Here is a 20,611-nt window from a genome sequence, read left to right on the forward strand (position 1 = left end):
GCTCGATCCCGTAGAAGAAAGGGATAAGGGTATCATGTTACCATATAATTAAATATTGATACACAAGAACTTAATGGCCAGTCAGCAGTAGGCCTAGCACACAGTAAACCTGGTCACTGCTTTCATTTGAATTATCGCCAACTTCCCTGCCTTGTTACCGGCGTGTCGGCATTCTAGGTGACATCTTCACTGCTATCTCTCGCCAGTCGCGTTAGCCATGCTTCATTCTCTTTGAGCCATGCACTGCAACCGAGAGCATACGAGGTCCCGTCTTTTTTAACCTCTTAAAAATAATTTCGTTCCCGACTATAGAGTCTAAACAGTGTAAATCTATTCCTCGATGGTCTCTGATATTCCCAGTTGGTGTATATGCAGCAGAAGCCACTCCTTCCGAACAAAGAAGTGCTGTAGAAGGCATACCAATCCATCAGCTGATAACTAGCGTATGTTACGAGTTGTACTTCCGAATGTAATACATAGTAACTGGAAACATTCTTTTGATAACTGCGGCTGTTGAAACACAGACCCTTATTTTTAAGTACATTTCATGCTTGTTCTCTACATTTATCACATCAGCATTTGCGTAAACAGCTGTCAACGAGATAAGATGGACCACGTTGTTTAGGTCAGGTATATTATCGCCCTGATAGTGCCAAAAGTTCAACAGGAAAATAAAAATAACAGGAAAATATCAGCATTTATGGATATCTATACGTGTGGCGGTTATGAGTTTTATTATAATGTTTTTAATTTCGTACGTTTGTTGTCTCTTTTTTCATTAACGCATACCCTAGTATGTTTTGTTTGGCGTCTCCGAAAATCGTTTAAAGTACGTGGGGACACAGAATTATTATTATTATTTCTTAGGTACGTTGGCGAGTAAAACAATCGTTTTAACTCGATACCTTTTATCACGTTTTAAACTTACTTCTCTCCAAATATATACCTATATTGGCCCAAGTTACGAGATATTAAATGACCACTTTGTTAATGGTCTCGCCTGGTGTATAAATAGCAACAACCGTGAATATTTCTCAACTAAAGTAAACTCGTTTCCTCATCCCGAGGTGGTACAGCTCTTTTTAGACACAACCCCAGTGGAGGGGAGTTACATGTACCACTTATCAACATTCCTGCCATTTGTAAATCTCTGGCAGTACTGTACCGGGAATCGAAGTCAGACCCCCCAAAACAGCAACTAATTGTGCTAACTATAACGCTGGCGGACATTATTAACTACAAAACACAGACATATAGTATGACTGATGCATGCTTGCAATGCGCGGGTTGAACACGAAGCTAGGCCTATTCATCTATTTGCGCGACGTCGTCAGAGCTGCAGTAGACCTATGCTACAGAGGTGGTCATTTCTCAGATGTACCGCATGGATTCGACGCGTTTTTATTGCGCAGGCCGTACGGACGGAACTATTCACACATTTATGCCGTGTCATCAGAGCTGCAATAAGACTTGTACCCGTTTCGAAGCGGAATCGCCGTCGTTCTCTGACGAATTACGTTGGGGGGATCTTATAGGCGGGATTTTTTCTTCATTTTTTCGTCTCGAAAAGCCAGGGGGGATCTAATACACGAGTAAATACGGTATAATAGGAGGAACACAACGGCAGGTCGGTGTGCGAAGAGAGAGCAACAGAGACATGGAAATACAAAAGAACAAGAACAATCTGCACACTGGCTCTCTCCTCATTAATTCCAGTTCTTCTACATCCATCTCACTTCAGCCCCAACGAGCTGATTCAGGACGGCGGGCATCAACACTCACTGAGGCGCTATCTTAGACAGATCTTCGGTCTTCATATGGGATAAGTGTAGGACAAGATGAACGCTGGATGAGTACAGGAAGGGAAGAAACAAAGATAAAAAATAAATAAATATGCAGCCACAGCTCCGTTAGAGCTCTCTGACATTTCAGACTATATATAATAATAATAATGGTTGAAAGGTCAGCCTACCTTGGCCACATCGAGGATTTTAAATCATAATTAATGATTTTAATTCCGTGCTGAAATAGGCAATACCTTCAAGAAATTGGGGAAGATGCTCCACTTAACATTTTTTAAACTGACAACAGTAAGATCGACAGCTAAGAAGAATGGATTTCAAGAGAGCCTCATACATAATATCACTGACAAAATTAAACAAAAATCTACATCACAATCAGGGAACAGAAACCTATATCCATTTTTTCAACCTTCATGTTTGTTTAATTGTAACAACATCCACCACATTTCTAATACTTTCAGAAAATTCAATATGAAGGTAACTTACAAAACAATATTTATAATTCTGTTTCTATAAACCACCCCAATAAATACATTCATTACAACGTTCAGGATGTAAAGCAAGTTACATCGAGCAGACTGGTAGGAGCTTTGACACCCACAACCTCGATCATATAAACATGACTAAACAAGATAGGTTCTCCGCTATGGGTAATCATATGGAAGAATACCAACAGAGTAGGAATTTCCCATCACCTCGACACAAACTGAGGCAGCCTTAAAATCTATGCCTAAAGGAAAATCTTCAGGTGCAGATGAAGTGAATGCGGACATGATAAAGGCAGCAGGCACTCGGGGTATACAATGGCTGTACAGAGTACTAAATGCTGTATGGACAGACAACAAAATACCTGCAGATTGGAGCGAAGAGCGTTATAATTCCCCCGTTTAAGAAAGGCAGCAGACGGAAACCCACCAACTATAGAGGAATAACACTGTTGTCTCATGGGCTAAAAATTCTAGAGATCACAGAAAGGAGATTGAGAACCATAACTGAACCACAGTACGAGGGGGAGCAATATAGATTCAGAAGTTACAGATCAACAATGGTTCTAATTTTTAGCACCCCAATGATGATGGAAAAGTACTGGGAGAAAGGCAAGAACCTGGTCATTGTATTCTGGATATAGAAAAGGTCTATGATAGTGTTATAAGAGATAAATCTGGGAGTGCCTAAGGAAAATAAATGTGCCTGAAGGACTGGTAAGGAAAATTAGATGTTGTACAAAGACTGTAGTAGTAGTTGTGAACAAATTGGGGAAGGTTGATCATCATGGTTTGAGACCAAGAGTGGAGTTCAGCAAGGAAGTGCACTGTCCCCACTGCTGTTCATCACTGTTATGGACAATATAATGAAGAACGTCAAAGAAAATGCAGTGGCCTTTGCTGATGATATCATGATTTGGGGTGAAGCAGAAGAGGAAGTACAGACCAGACTCAACGTATGGAAATCCCAGTTCCAGGAATATAACCTCAACATCAGCAAGACCAAGACAGTGGTGATGGGCGTCCAGCAAGCGTAAAACTAGGAGACCACCAGCTAGAGTGCGTGGATAGTTTCCTTATCTTGGGAGTATACTCTCCAGTGATAATTTGGTCAGAAAGGAAATTGCAAACAGAGTGCAAAAGGGATCAGAATTCTACCAACAAGTAAGAACACTTTGTGGGATGACATAATTCCAAAACCAGCCAAACTGATTATGTTTAACAGCTATTTCATACCAATTGACTTATGGTATTGAAGCGTGCACCCTCACAAAGAGAGATTCATCAAGACTGCAAGCATCAGAGATAAAATTTCTTAGATCCACCATCCAGAAGACCAATATCGACAAGTCAAGAAATGAAGAGGCGAGGAAAAAAGTCGGAATAAAGACATCCCTATTAGACCGAATCGGCACATGCAGACTACGGTGGTACAGGCATGTGATGAGGATGGAGCCTACAAGAACAGACAGAATAAATTTGGAAAGACAGGTGGAGGGAAAAAGACCTGCAGGAAGACATAAAACCAGATGGATGGACATGATCAAGGTTGATCTAGTTACCACAGGATCGACAGTGGATGATGTTCTCCATGACAAGTTGTATATGGACAGGAAGAAGTGGAAGAGGCTCATTAACAGTACCCGGGAAACTGGAACTGTACAATGATGATGATGATGATGATGATGATTAACTTACACAATACTTGGTGTAAATAAATGAAATCAGACGATGTGTATCATATTAGATGCAAGAGCTCAAGGAAAAAAAAAATAAAAAAATAATAATAATTAAAAAAATGCAGAGGTCTAGTAGCATAATTTTAGGTTCAAGATGACACTTCATGATTTTTTAATGTGGTCCTAAACTGTTGATCGGTACTGTACATAGCATCTGACGAAGCTGTGAAGTGTCTCCAAGCTGAGGCTTCTGTCACACAGTAGATTCCTCATATTTAGAAAGCTAGTACGAGCCATTTCTACTCGTACACAGATTTCTAAGTCTGCCAAGGTATTTCTTCCGCACTCGTTCAACATCTTCCCCATAAGAATGTGAGTGTTACGAGTCTTGTCTTGTCAATATTCATTTTGAGTCTAAGTTTCTGTCTACCAGACGCTGAAGACCTTCAGTACTGACAGCCAAGATGACAGTGTCATCTGTGTACCTCATATACTTGTACAACTTAAAATTTGTATTTTCCTACACGTTTACCTTTAACTTAAAATCTTGCGTCTTTGTTAGACAACATTGGTTTCCAGTCACTGTGGATGAGTTCAAAGGTAATTTTGCTCTTTGTGTGCTAATGTCGCAGACAACTGCAGGATAACTGGCCTAAATGTAGTGTGATAGAAGTGAAACCAAGCCATTCAAACATTTTACTTCAATAAATTAGGTTTATGCTTTTCTGTACAGACTCCCCTACAACAGAGAAAGATAAACTGAGGAAGGTTAGACCTGGGGACAGATTCAAGCTAGTGTATGTTCCAGGACAAAAAATCTGTACTGGTGAATCTATGATGCAATTCAAAGTTAGATGATCATTTGTACAATATAATCCTTCCAAAAGAGCAAGATTTGATGTAAAAGTATGCTCCTCAGAGAATGGTTACTGTCAGAATTTCAAAATATACAAAGGCAAAGAATGTGAGGGAGGTACTAGTGACTCCTTAGCGAGAAGGAAGGACCTTCTGGGTGGGTGGAGAACATTGTACATAGGTAACTGGTAAAGTTCGCCTTCTCTGAAAAAAACTCTCCTGCAAACCAACACTCATGCTGTCTGCACAGTTAGAGTAAAGAGAAAACATACATCTCCCATCTTCAAAGAAAAACTGCTAAAATGGACGAACTTACATTTGCTTCAGCAAATTAAGTCCTAGCAGTAAAGTGCACACCTGTTGTCACCCAATGATGATGTCAAAACAAAAAGAGGAAAAGAAAAACTGAAACAAAATCTGGTAGTAGATTATAATGAGGGAATGGGTGGTCAATGTCAGACGTCCTTCTCACTTCTGAGATGTGTCAACGGCTACAAAAGGATTTACTTTTACATGCTAGATATGGCCTATCATATTTTAGCAAGTTCTCAACACAGGAAAGAAGAGACTGAGCAACTGGCAATATTCCCACGAGATTTCAGGTCTATATACTGGCCACCATGCTCCAACTGAGAGAGTGTGCAGCACGAGGACTCCTTGTTTGAGTCGCATTTAACTGTTGCACCATCTTGCTATGGAATTTGTTGTATTTGGATGTGCCCATAAAATGTTTACTTGACTTTGTCATACACACAATTTTCCCACTGCACACACAGAAAAATTAAGACTTTCCTGTTTCGATTAATGCATGGATACCTGTTTTCCAGTGTTTCAGTCAGAAGAGAAATCTCCAAACCATAACTGTATGGTGGAAATCATAAAAAGTCTTTCTGCAACATCCCTAGATATGTTTGTTAGCATTACCTAAAAAAAAAAGTACAATGTAAGTGCACAAAAGAAAGAAATGTTCTCTTTGTTATGCAAATAAGTGAACAAGTTTAGAAAACTCAATTTTTCTCATTTCCATATGTATGTGGGTGAAGAGCAAAGTCACTACCTTTACAGTAGAGAAGTAAAGTTTACGAGGGTCACCTTACTTGCGACATACAGACTCACCTTGCCGTAGGTGTTCACGTAGACGCCCTCGTTGTCATAACAGAGCAGTAGCTGCATGCCGTTGGAGTTGGGCAGGGCAACGATACAGTGAGGGGTGATGGGGCCTTGCGTCTACAACAAAGAACAACACACTTGAGAAACACTACACTACACCAGCAGTAATTCAACTAACTCCTGCACTTCTGAAAATTGGATTTCAACCAAATCACCTAGCATAAATTCACAAAAATTATTCAGTTTTTGGGATCAATTTAATTGATTATGTATGGATATATTGAAACTAATTACTATTTTTGGAATAGAGTGCATGTTTTGGTCATATCACTGACAGAATGCTTCACAATTGCTCAACTAAGTTGTTCTTTCTCCTAATATATAAAAATGTTGTTATAATACAATGTACATTCCATAAACTTGTAAAATGTACTGAGTTTTGAATTTTAAACTATAACAAGCAGGTTCTGATCTTAAGGAGTGTTCAGTCTTAATTCTCTATGGAAGAACATTTTAACTTCATGATCACCTTTAGCGTTCCCATTATTTTATATGTGCCACATGTTTGTAAATACATAAAAACTAGCTATAAAAGTAAAATAAGTATTGCAAGGTGGGAAAAATCCTTTGACCTTAGTCCTCCAGGTTTAATTTGCAAGTTTTTTTTTTTTTTGCTAGGGGCTTTACGTCGCACCGACACAGAGAGGTCTTATGGCGACGATGGGATAGGAAAGGCCTAGGAGTTGGAAGGAAGCGGCCGTGGCCTTAATTTAGGTACAGCCCCAGCATTTGCCTGGTGTGAAAATGGGAAACCACGGAAAACCATTTTCAGGGCTGCCGATAGTGGGATTCGAACCTACTATCTCCCGGATGCAAGCTCACAGCAGCGTGCCTCTACGCGCACGGCCAACTCGCCCGGTAACTTGCAAGTTTCACAAAGCACAAGCTTTGCTGAATTATTCAGTGGTCCTAGGCACAAAAATTCTTCTGTACGGTGTTTTCATTAATTCCGATGAGCTGCAAATAGCTTTTTTCTCCATGGACTATTTGCATGTGATTTTAACTTTGAACAGCCGCAGTGGCTGAGGCGGCCTCTCACCACTGGGTTCCATGGTTCAAATCCCGGTCACTCCACGAGAGATCTGGGCTGGAAAAAGCACAGGCCGGACAGGTTTTCCTCAGGGTACTCCGGTTTTTCCCACCATCTTTCATTCCAGCAACACACTCCAAAATAATTTCATTTCATTTGTCAGTCATGAATCATCGCCCCAGAGGGGTGCGACAGGCTTTGGCAACAGGCACAATTTCTATCCTCTCTGCTAGATGGAGGCTTCATTCATTCCATTCGTGACCCAGTCAAATGCCTGGAAACAAGTTGATGATTTTCCTTTTAATTTCATTAAAACAAATGTTTGCACTACAGGACATAAAGCAGGTGATGGAAGTAATAATCAGAGCAGGCAACTCATTTATAAATGACAGTTAATAGAACCCCGCACATGCTGGGAATTAGCATGATACGCTCGCTGTTCAAGGTTGTAGACAAATGTTGCTTTCTAGTTTTTTTCACAAACTATTTTTAACAATGAGTCTTCAATGTACAAAACCCTTTTTCTTCATGTTCAGAGAAGAACTAAGAATTTATAAAGAGCATTACGGAACCCATTATAATCAATATCACTTCCATATTGCCGTAGTACAGTATATGTGAAAATTTTTAAGTAGTTGGTATCTTTGTCTTCTTGGGTGCACTCACCACTATCCTGAATACCCTTATTAATCAAGCAAGACAGGTATGCAAAGGACAAGTTTAACGGTGAACCACAACATTCCAGAGTAATGTCTAATCAAAGAAAGAGCACAGGCCGGACACACTGAACTGCAATTTTTCTTGAAAATAAATATACATTGATTGTGATTCAATCTGGCTTAAAAGAGAACACTTTTGCTACAGCAAGTCAACTCAATGAAACACAGTTCACATTCTAACAATAGTTCAACACAGTGTGGTAGATCTTAAAACACTCATATACATGCATTGCCACCTTACACTTATCACATTCATGACGGGATTCACCCCTGTTCTTTCCCTTGGGATTTTTTCCTCTGCAGTCACAGCAGACCTCGCAAGAAAAGCCACAGTGAGAAGATGAAGGGATTTTGGGAGAATGAAAAGGCAACGACATCAGCTAAATGAGTTTAATTGCGCTCATTAGTCAGGCATAACGAAATAATAATAATAATAATAATAATAATAATAATAATAAATACAAGACTGACAAACTGCATCAATACCTTCTTTCAGCAGAAGAAAAACTATGGGGCTTGGAGAACTGAACTCTGTGGTAGCAAGAAGATTACACCACATATTATTTGGTACACTGTCTGTCTGAGTACACTTTCAGTCTTGTAGGTTATGCACACGACCACCTGCGTCCCTGTCTTCATTTTCTTCAATAATGTCATCTAATTCTTCGGAATTACTAATGCTAACGTCACTCGAAGGTAATTCAGTATCACTTTCATCGGAAAAACCGTCACTGACATCGCTTTCCTCCAAAAAACGTAATATTCGAGCTTCATCCGACTCGGCCACGACATTGACTTTACGTTCACTAAAGCTTTACGCAGCAATTTACTCGATCATATTTAGACGCTTTGGTGGCAAAATACGTAGCTGAAGGGCAAAGATAGCTGAAATATGATTACCATCATCTCGTAGAAATGTTGGGATTGCAAAGAAATATGTATCCTTGGAAACCTCAACTAAGCAATAAAGAGGGTGGACAGAAATTTCCGTCATTGCATTTATGGGAACCCGCAGACAATCTTCAAATCTTATCTTCAAATTGAAATTCTTTTTAGTTTTGCCTGAACTTACAGTACAAGCGCAAAAATGACATGTTTAATATGCAATCAGACAGTTGCTTTGCTTAAGAGCAGGTATTTAAAGTGACATTTCAAGAGTAAACATTCCAGTTACAAGCAACAATTTCTACTTTGAAGTGATGAAAAAAAAGTTGAACAGTTCATTGGGGGCCGGTCAATAATGCACGAGGCAGTTACCACAAAATAAGAGAAGGCGACACAGGTGTCTTTAAAAGTATCCTGGATTTAGGTAGGAAAGAGAAAAAGAATGATTTGATACCTCTGAAAGTGTGAAGCAGTGTGCTGTTGCAACAGTCGGCAGGTTAATTTCAAGTGATGCAAAAGTGATTCAAGTCGTGAAAAATATATTGCTGTCCACTACTACAAATGTGTGCAGCATAGAATTATTATCCAAGGATAAGGAGGAAATAACTGATGCTTCTGTGTACTTTGGCTCTGGACAACTCTTCAGATAGAGCTGACTTGAGCTCAATTGTGTGTATGTATATATATTTTCGTATTTTTAATGGCGATGCATTTGCGGAAGAACGACTTGGCTTCAAGGCTACTAAACGCAGTAGTGCTGAAGACATATCGGGTACTATGTGCCATTTTGCCCAAGTATAAAACGAAATGGGACGAGAGACCTGGTACATCATATTGGAATACTGTGTTTTGCCAAAGTGTTGTGAAAGGTACATAATTCCTAATTATAGGTTCTGAAAAGTTGAGGTAACAGGTAGGGACCCTCTTAGAGGCAGCCCTGCCTATGTTAGTCCCAGAGCACGCTGATCCAGTGTGTAACATCAGGTAAAGGGTCCCAGCTCAGGATAACGAGTGAAGACCTCAATGGCAGCAAAAGCAAAGAATATGATTCGGTACGGTGGAGCTGGCGGAGGAGACAACCCATTCCTCTGGGGACAGTACAGATGGAACCCACTGCCTTGTAGGATGAGGAGGGATAATCAAAGGTTAAGGGAGTAAACCCCAAAAGAAAATCCTCAATTACGTTAGGCCTAGCACGCCAGTAAAAGAGCTTAATCGTAGTTGCTTTCAAAACACATGAGCCTCGGAACGCATTTATCAACTAAATTAAGACCCCATGTCAGGAATGATGGTTTATGGCTTGAATAGACACGGTCTTGCAAAAATCCCGGAGGTGACTAACACGGATTGGGACCATCAACTTACTCAGTCTCACAGGAGAATGTGAAGAACTAGTGGACCTCATGGAAAGGAGGAAATTAATGATACTGGGGCTGAGTGAAACCAAATGGAGAGGGAAAGGAATGAAGAAATTAAGACAACAATATACACTGTATTGGCATGGAAATGACAAAGAGATGAGGAATGGTGTTTGTTTCATCATGAGTAAAAATCTAGGAGGAGTCTCTGACATTCAGTATGTTAGTGAGAATAATAAAGGTGACTGTGCATTTAGGGAAAGAAAAACGAACTTTGGTACAGGTGTATGCACCTCAAATTGGATGTTGTCAAGAGGATAAGAACCAGTTTCTTGATTATGCGGAAAAAGTTATTAGTAAAGAGAGAGTAATCATTATAGGAGATCTGAATGCACAGATTGGGACAGATAGAACAGGATATGAGAACGTAATCGGACCTCATGGATATGGTGGAAGAATACAGAAGGTGAACATCTCCTTGACTTCTGTATGAGGAATAGGTTGGTGGTGAAAAATAGTTGGTTCAAGAAGAGACAGAGCCATAAGATAACAAGATACACTTGGGATGGACTACAAAAGACTGTAATCGATTATGTCATCTCAGATGGGGAAAGGAGCAGAATAGTAACAGATGTCAGAGTAATACCCAGCGAGAGTCTTGACAGTGACCACCGTCTATTAATAGCGGACCTGAGAAACTTCTATGTGCCAAAAGTACAGAACAGGAAAATGCCAAAAATCAAAGTATGGGAACTCCAGAAAACAGATAAGGGGAACTGAGTATAAGAACCGGATAAAAACCCTGTTACCAAGAGATGAAAGGAAAAATGGAGAGGCAGAATGGACCAGATTAAGGGTCAGATTGGTAAGGAAGCAACTGAAGTTTGTGGAAAGATAAGTATGAAAATAAGGGAGAAGGAAACACCTTGCTGGAATGAAAGAGTGAGAGCAGCAATCGGGGAAAGAAATCTCCTGCGGAAAGAAAGGGATCGGGAGAAAAATCGGATCTTACTAGAGACGAGGCAAAGATCAGAAACCTCGAACAACTATACCGAAACGAGAAACTGGAGGAAGACAGCAGAGACAATAAGAAACTACTGTACAGTGTTATCAGAGGTAAAAGGAAACCAATGAATACCATAAAGGCACTTGAAGATGAAGGTGGAAATCGGGTTAGGACAGGAAGTGACATGAGAGAAGTCCTGAAGAACCATTTCAACCACCTACTGAATAGACCAGTTCAAGAACAAAATACAGAACCAGAAATACAAGCCTACAATGAAGAACCTCCCATCACCCAGACAGAAACTGAGACAGCTTTAAAATCTATGCCTAAAGGAAAATCTTCAGCTGCAGATGAAGTGAATGCAGACATGATTAAGGCACCAGGCATCCAGGGTATACAATGGCTGCACAGAGTACTAAACGCCGTATGGACAGACAACAAAATACGTGCAGATTGGAGCAAGGACGTTATAATTCCAGTTTAAGAAAGGCAGCAGACGGAAACCCATGAACTATAGAGGAATAACACTGTTGTCTCATGGGCTAAAAATTCTAGAGAAGATCATAGAAAGGAGATTGAGAACCATCATTGAACCACAGTTCGTGGAGGAACAATATGGATTCAGAAGTTACAGATCAACAATGGACCTAATTTTTAAACACCCCAATGATGATAGTCTGAGAAGTCTGTGTGTCAATTATCTCTTACGTGAAAAAAGTTAACCATACGAATGACTGTACTCGTAACATCGGACAACTTGGGAAACAACTTATTGCACAATGCGGTTTACTGAATTGTGCAGTTCAACAATTGGAACACATTTTGCACGTTTTGTGAAAAAAATCCTTTTCCATCAATTCTAAAAGAGAATATGTCAAAGCAGAATTACAGATGGAAATGATAGAGCTGCAGATGACAGAAGAAAGGACAGAGAAAGTTGACGCATAGTTTTGGCCCGTTCTCGATACAGCACATAAGTTTTTGAAATGTACAATGACAATGTTGGGGTCAACATGTGTTTCAAAGTAGTTTTCCAATAAGAATTTTGTGAAAAATAATTTCAGATCAAAAATTACTAATGAATGCTTGAGAGAGTGCTTAACCATGGCTGGAACCGTGCATTCCAAACGTTGAAAAGTTTTCATCAACAAGATATGGCACCTTTGTTTTTTTGTTTTTACAATGTGCTTTACGTTGCACCAACACAGAAAGGTCTTATGGTGACCATGGGATAGGAGAGGGCTAGCAGTGCGAAGGAAGTGAGCGTTGCCTTAAGGTACAGTCCCAGCATTTGCCTGGTGTGAAAATGGGAAACCATCTTCAGGGCTGCCGACATTGGGGGTTCGAACTGACTATCTCCCGAATGCAAGTTCACAGGTATGCCACTTCTCTCACTAAGGAGGTTGGGTAGATGATTTGTATTTGAGACATTAGTATGATCAATGATCTAGAACTTTTTTTATGTAACCACTCCACTGGTTGAAATTTAAAAGACTGCATGGAAATAAAGTGCTACCTGATACTAATAACACCGTATTTACTAATTTCTGTAATTGTTACATGGAGTAACCTGTTATCATAACCAAGACCAGCATCTGTCTTAGTCAACCAAATATTTGGGCTCCAGAGCCCTCTATTGCAATACTACTATCAATCCAGACCCGAGAGAAAAATAATAGAAGTCCCATGATACAGGCAATTGTTTGCAATCTGGTAAAGCTTCTAATGGCCTGAATTGTGCTGAAATATACGAGACTCCTTGTTCTTGTGATCTGGCTTATATGCTGGCCAAGGAATGTAACAATGACGGTTAAGAAATGTCGCGGGCATTTGCGTCTTTGCCAGCCAGAGAACTCTGCTAAGGCAGAAGATGCCATATATAATGATCATGAAATCCTTTTTGATGAAACATGTATCGCTTGTAAGGAGAAACGCTTTCAATTACTGTAAGAAGAAAATTTAACAACAGGTTGAAGAACCCCAAAAATACAATGCAGGTGCGCCGTTCATTCTAATTCACAAGTTAAAGTAGCATAGGATACTGGTGAGAATATGGTCTTAAACTTCTGACTTAAGTGGTTAACAAACATGACTCAGAAATATGACACTTACATGTTTGGGCAGGTAAATGTCGTAGACAGATGCAGAGTCGAGGTCTACAGCATGGAACCCGTCGGCAGAACCGTAGATCACCTTGAGCCGAGTGCCTTCCTCCACTGTCAAGTCCACCAATAGTGGACGATGAGAGAGGTCCCCAAACGACTGGACAAAGACAACAAGGTCAACATCTGTGTCTGTGCAAGCTTACGACAACAGCTTTACTATTTCTACTTTCTTACCTTAAAAGCCATGAACTTGTGGTAAGGTTTAGGAGCCCAGGCATAGATCTCAATACTGTCCTTGAGAGCAATCACCAAGAATTTGATCCGCTCATACTTCACAATCTTGAAGTGCACAGCTCCCTGAAGATCACCTACGTTGATCCAGCCATTGCGCCTCTCCACTTGCTGGAAATACATGGAGACCAATCAGACGCACCTCGTTATACTAACACAGTCATAAGCTACAAAACAAGGATCTAAGTGCTAAGAAGAATTATTTCCATGAAAAAATAAATAAATACATATACAGTAAATATATGAACTCCGCCATTGTTCACTCCCAGCTGTAAAACTGCCAACGCCGAGTGTTGGGCGGCGGGAAATAACCTGACTCGCTAAGGGGGCCAACGGCTCTGGGCGAATGAGCCCCTTTAGGTGGGGGTGGGGTGATGGTCCCCACAGTGGAGGAAATGCCACTGGAATCCATTGTGCAGCATCTGTTCTCCAGGTTAGGGGCGGCTGCACAAGGTGTCTGTACTCCAGAGGAGCGGCCTCATTACCACCTCACTGGATCACATCCAGAGTTGCAACTCGGGACCTAGTCCCACAATGGTGACACCCTGACAGTCAAACATGGAAGGTCTTTTAAGGAATACTCCACTGGCTGAACCAAGAGATCAGAGAAGGTAGCATTCAGATATGGTGGGCTGCCACTTAAAAGATAAATTGAAGTCGGAGGCACAGAAATACCTCAGTACCACATACACGAACGATTCAAAATCCAGAATCAAACCAAAGCAGATAACCTACTGCTCTAAACACAATATAAACTCACTCATGCAAACCAGTAAACTAAAAGTGATCAGTGACATAATGGACCAATCATAGGATATAAACTTCATGGTTTTGATCCGTATTGAATTGTGATCTCGATAATAATTATTAAATTAATGTCCGATCGTCCACCTTTTTCAATACTATATTATGCAATATTATTGAATTACATTACTAAACTAGGGACTAGTTTTGGCCTTGGCTGGCCATCTTCAGCCTTAATGTAATACATCTAATAACTAAACAAATGTAAAAACACACAATTGACATGAAAACTAATGTACAAACACACAATTAACATTAAAATCTGTGATGAACTACATATAAAATCTGAAAAATAAATTAGGCTATAAATTCTCAGCTCATTCGATATTGTAAACATGTATCCTAGCATACAAATCTCCATCATTCTAAACAATTTAAGCAAATACAGCGGCCTAAGTATATTAGAAATACAGGATTTCATGTCTATGCTTAGGATTGGCTATGGGATCGCCGGTCTCGGGTATCTTAGCCAAGATTTACTTGGATTTTTTGGAACACACCAAAATTGATAATAATAATAATAATAATAATAATAATAATAATAATAATAATAATAATAATAATAATAATAATAATAATAATAATAATAACAACAACAACAACAACAACTTTGACAACATCCTTTTCTGGGCAAGATATGTAGATGACATCATAGTACTTATGGATGAGAGCATCACAGATGCTGCTACCACCCTCATTGGCCTGCATATAAAATTCACACTTTAATCCAAAAATGAACGGAAAATTAATTGTTTGGATTTAACTGTTAGTGGCACCCAAGCTACTTAAGATTTTCAGAAAACCCACCCAAACAGTCACTACAATCCATCGAGATTCTTCACACCCCCCAATTCACAAATGAGCAGCGTACAACAGCATGGTGTACCGAGCTTTCAATATTCCAATGTCTAAAAGAGACCTAAAAAATGAGTTGAACACCATTCGTAATATAGCTAAAACTAATGGATACAACAGTTTCTTTATTGAAAAAATAATCAATAAATATAAATATCGCTCTCTACAACTATGAAAAAATATAAACAAAACAACTTTCTATCTTTACGTTCAATGAACAAATTTACGAAGTCAAGAACATCTTTAAAAAGCACGATGTAAAGGTAGTTTTCTAAACCAACAATAGGAATACACAAGTCTTACATAATGCTACAATCATAAACAATTTCAGTAGTTTTTCAAAATCAGGAGTATACAGGATCATTTGCAACAGTTGTCATTCTTCTTACGTCACACAGACCAAGAGGAATTTTAGTATAAGGTACTCAGAACACGTCAATGCCCTGAAGTAGAAAAAATTTTTAGCTGAAGGACAGCATATGAATAACTATTATCACAAATTCACAGACATAAAACAAGATACGGAAATTCTCAAAATCATCAACAAAGGACCCCTCCTTAACATTACAGAAAGCTGCTTCATACATATAGATCAATATTTTGACCGGAATCATAATCTTAATGACATTTCTGAAAAGCCAAATATCCCACCTGACCTATTTCCCATTTTTAGAAACGTCAAACCAACAGGTCATAATTTAGTTTTTCATAATATTCACAGCACCTTTCCTCAGCAGCCATTTCTTTTCCTACATCCTTCGGCTCCGCCTTAATCCCCCCCCTTCCCCTCCAATCCTTTCGCCGACCTCTCCCCTTGCCCCGCCCCTTCTTTTCCTTTGAATGTCACAACCGTTAGTATTAGGCACATAACAATACACCATACACCACATGCCGCAACGCGAGGCAAGTCTCATATAACCTATGCCGTTTGACTAACGCTCTCTCTCTCCTTCTATTCATTAACCTATCATTTATTCAGGATAACTTCATGAACACCGCAATGAACTGCGAATTTTACCAACCACACATTCAGAATATGACAGTTTTAACCAGATCTTCATGTGCCGTCCTGATAATGTCCAACAGCATTTCAGCATGTTTTTTAACAAGCACTACAGGAACATTTCATTTTATTTACGTCGGTCGATGTGGAAACACCATCTAGTAGTTCTGTGTCAGCTGATGGTTATTTACATTGGCATCCAGTGGCTTGCATACTGATAACACCACTCAAGTAGATTTGGTGATTGATGATCTTAACTACGAAATCAACATTTACCAGTTGAAATTGTAATGCTTAGCAGTGATGGAACTAACAATTCTATGAATATCAATACAAGAAAGAGTCTGGATGATGAGCATACTCCAGTGCTAAGAATTTAAAGCCTAATTTATTTTTCAGATGTTACACTTCGTTCATCCCAGATTTTAATGTTTATTGTGTGTTTGTACATTAGTTTTCATGTCAATTGTGTGTTTTTACTTTTGTTATTAGATGTATTACATTAAGGCTGAAGATGGCCAGCCAAGGCCGAAACTAGTCACTAGTTAAGTAATGTAATTCAATAATACTGCATAATATAGTATTGATAAAGGTCGACCACACAACATTAATTTAATAATTATAATGGACCAACACAAAATTCTTATCATGGGATTACAGGAAATCAGAAACACTGACCACGATGCTTTGGAATCTCCAGGGTACAGACTTTATAAGGTATACCCGGAAAGAGAGTGAAGAAGAATGTTCCACAATTTGGAACAGGATTTTTGGTCAACCTTAAAATAGTGAACTCAGTTCAAGAATTCAAATCACAGTCTCCACGACTCAACGTTCACCTTAAAGGCACCAAATAAAATCTATACTATAACAAATACCCATGTTCCCACTAATGATGAAAACAACTCAAAAGACCATGAAGAAACAGAAGAATTTTGGGGCTTATTAGACCAGACCATAGATAACATCCCCAAATACCGTGTAAAATTATTAATAGGCGACTTCAACGCTCAACTAGGCAGAGAGAGAAAATACCATGGCATCATCGGAAAATGGCCAGCATGCAAGAGAACAAATAAAAAATGGAGAGAGACTAGTTGAACTGTGTAGAAACCATAACTTAATCTTAAAATCTACATGTTTTAAGAGAAAACATCAAAAACAAAAAAACATGGAAACACCCTGACTACACTAAAGGAGAATGGCAACTGGATCACATCTGCATGGACAAATACCACCACAAAGAGATCTATAATGTCAAAGTCCTCCGAGGAACAGACACAGGTTCAGATCACTACATAGTTAAAATTAAACTCACTCACCAGAGCAGACAAGAAACGCAAGTCCCTAAAACTAAAAGAAAAACAGATCCTACCCAGGTAATCAACAACGAAAATTATCAGAATAAAAATTACAGATAAACTTGAAGACTTAGTACACAACCTTAAACAAATTGCAGAAGACCTGGCTCCAATTAAACCATGTAAAAAACAAAAAACAAATGGTGGAACAGAGAATGTGATGAAACAGTGAAGAAAAGACATCAGGCATGGCTATTATATGTCCAAAAAATCAAAAAATATCCTACCAGAATCTAGTAAAACAGAGAAAATAAACTACCCAAGTCTTAAAAAGAATAAAAAGACAGCATCATAAGGACACAATGCAATTAACTGAAGGAGAATTCAATAAAACTCAACCACGGGACTACTACAAAACCTTCAGAAAACAGCTCCAAAAATGTGACCCCGACCCTACTGATGAAGGATGAAAATGGTAAACTGGCTCATAACAAAGACAATGCAGAAATTCTGGCTATTTCAAGAACCTTCTAAATTGTGAGTAACCTACAGACACCAACACCCCAATAAAAACACCACCAGAGAACATCAATTCCCCCCACAATAAAGGAAGTCTACCAAGCATTGAACAAATTAAACTACAAAGCGCCGGGAGAAGCTCAGACCTTTACGGAAATATGGAGGAAGATCAGCAAAAGTTGCCCGCCATCAACAGCTTGTCTCTATGTGGATTAAAAAAGAACTACCAGAACACTGCATTCACCCACTGCAAGAAAAAACCACCAATCCTAATAACTACAGGGGAATATCGCTCCTAGACACAACATACAAAATCCTTTCAATAATCATCCTTAATCTGATAAGTTTTCAACCTGGGAAAGAACTAGGACAATATCAAGGAGGTTTCAGACCCTGGAGGAGCTGTCCAGATCATATCGCAAGTCTTAAGTTAATAATGGACTATAACAGAAGAAACAGAGTTATGGTGATAACATTTGTAGATTTCAATAAAGCTTACGACTGCATCCGTCGAGAATCCCTGTTTAAAATTTTAAGACACCTTGGACTACACCCCAAATTAATAAACATGACAAAACTGACTCTAACACCAAATCAAAAGTGAAGTTTAGGGGTGAAATATCAGAGTCATTTGAAGTTATTTGAAATTAAAACTGGACTACAGCAGGCACATAAGCCTCACCACTACAGTAAAACCTCATTAATTCAAAGTCTCGGGATGCAAAAATCGGACTTCAAATTACGCGATTTTGAATTAACCACCAACTCGCAATTCAGAAACGCCAACCCTTGCCGCATCACAAAATAATCTAAGACCTGTTAATGCATGCCATTAACCTTCATTCACAGTTTAAATCTTTCAAATGATATGAAAAAAAAAAAAAAAAAAAAAACCAAAATGTATCTAACAAAGGTGCACTTGAATAATCCACTGGCAAATATAACCTAAAAAAACCCCCACCCACCACACACAATTCAAAGACGATGACAAATTATGCTGGCTCCCCTGTGCAAAGGTTTTTAGAAAAAATGACTGTACTATTTGCATTTTTTAGATGCCTCGTACTTGCGCGAAAAGTGCCTGATGCCCTTAAAACATCATGGCTTATCCAACATTCCTATGAGGGGAGGAAGTCACTCACTTCTGTGTGCATTGCAACACAGTACAATGACCCTCACCTTTATACGATTACCCTGCTGGCACTTCTCTTCTTTAAAACCATAAGTCCGTTTGGGCTTGGAATTACAAAAGAGCAGTTTCATCGGGAGTGACAATATCGTTTGGTATGTGTGAATTGATTATATGAGCCATGCTTTTTCACCAACTGTCGGTATCGCCAGTGTTCGCGGTTTCTGCTTCTCCGCACACTGCCTTAAAACGCTGAATACAAAAGAATTGCAATTTTACACGAACTTAGCAAATATGAAGCACATTGTAGACACACCAAAGTGAGTGAAAGTACGTAAAGCTACCCCAGCACGTTCCAGAAGACGCGTTCTATCATGACGCAGATAAATTTTGAATTAAATTACTCTTTAAAATACTAATACTAAAAAAGCTACATACATTAGTCTAGTAGATCGTGCTTTTAGGATCCCAATGTCTAAAGCTGACTTAAACAAAGAGTTGAATACCATCCGCTCTATAGCTTATGCTAATGTCTATAAAGATTCTTTCATCGAACATATAATCAGCAAGATTAGACATCGTCCGCAAACGACGCTTAGCAGAGATAAACCCAGTCACAATTCCTATTAAAACTTCACATTTAATGACAACATTTATAAAGTCACTAATATATTTAAAGAGAATAAAATAAAGATATCTTTTCGTACTGATAACAGGAGTACTGAGGTCCTACATAATGCAGCCACTATAAATAAATCCAATCCTTATTTCAGATCAGGAGTATATAGATTTCAGTGCAATGACTGTGGCAGCGCCTATCTTGGACAAACTGGGCGCAACTTCAAGATAAGATATGCTGAACATGTTAATGCCGTGAGATACAATAGATTCTCTGCGGTAGGGCAACATGTCCATGAATTAAAACATAATTTCACAAGCTTGGACCAAGACATTCAAATACTAGAGACTTTAAGTAAAGGACCATTGCTGGATACTACTGAATTATGTTACATCCATCTAGACCAGTATTTCAATACAAATCTCAATCTAAATGATATATCCGAGAAACCGAAAGTTCTCTTTGATTTCCTTATAGCATTTTTTAAAAATGTTCAAATTCCAAACAAGAATTTAATTTTATGTATTATACGCAACAAGTTTTCACAACATTCGTTTCGTAGTCCACGCCCACCCCGCATGCCCTGCTTCGGCCTACCCTGATTGCCCCTCCCTTGTCCCGCCCAGATATGCAAACTTGACGCGAGCTGTTCATTGTTTACTGCACGTTACTTGCATTACGATCAGTCTACGGCCGCATGAGGCGAGTCTTGCATACATTTATATTATTGAGTAGAGCCTCAACACTTTCCGCTTCGAATCGTTAATAGAGGTTTTTATTTATTTTTCACAGGTTCCACATTTGAACTGAGAAACATAGATCTTACACACACCTTAAGGAGCTATTCATATGTTTCCACCTGATAGGCGTTAGATACAGAAAAATTCCGTTACACCTAGTTTTATCCAGCAATATTCACGATTTTTAAAATGACTCTGCAGTTTATGAACTGTAGTTGAATGGACACAAAATGTTTTATTATTGTAAACAGCTCAC

General features: G+C 39.0%; 1 protein-coding gene across 10 annotated transcripts in view; it reads right to left on the reverse strand.

Annotated features, from left to right (window-relative positions):
• The window catches only part of msn (serine/threonine-protein kinase msn), a 225,024-nt gene that overhangs the window by 22,191 nt on the left and 182,222 nt on the right, over positions 1 to 20,611 (reverse strand). For all 10 annotated transcript variants that reach the window (XM_067158047.2, XM_067158046.2, XM_067158039.2 and 7 more), the window contains 3 exons: positions 13,329 to 13,496; positions 13,102 to 13,251; positions 5,938 to 6,048 (listed from right to left, as the gene is read on the reverse strand). In XM_067158047.2, the coding sequence (XP_067014148.1) occupies positions 5,938 to 6,048; positions 13,102 to 13,251; positions 13,329 to 13,496 (429 nt within the window). The remainder of the gene's footprint in view (positions 1 to 5,937; positions 6,049 to 13,101; positions 13,252 to 13,328; positions 13,497 to 20,611) is intronic.

This window comes from Anabrus simplex, chromosome 14 (assembly GCF_040414725.1).
Source record: "Anabrus simplex isolate iqAnaSimp1 chromosome 14, ASM4041472v1, whole genome shotgun sequence".
NCBI lineage: Eukaryota > Metazoa > Arthropoda > Insecta > Orthoptera > Tettigoniidae > Anabrus > Anabrus simplex.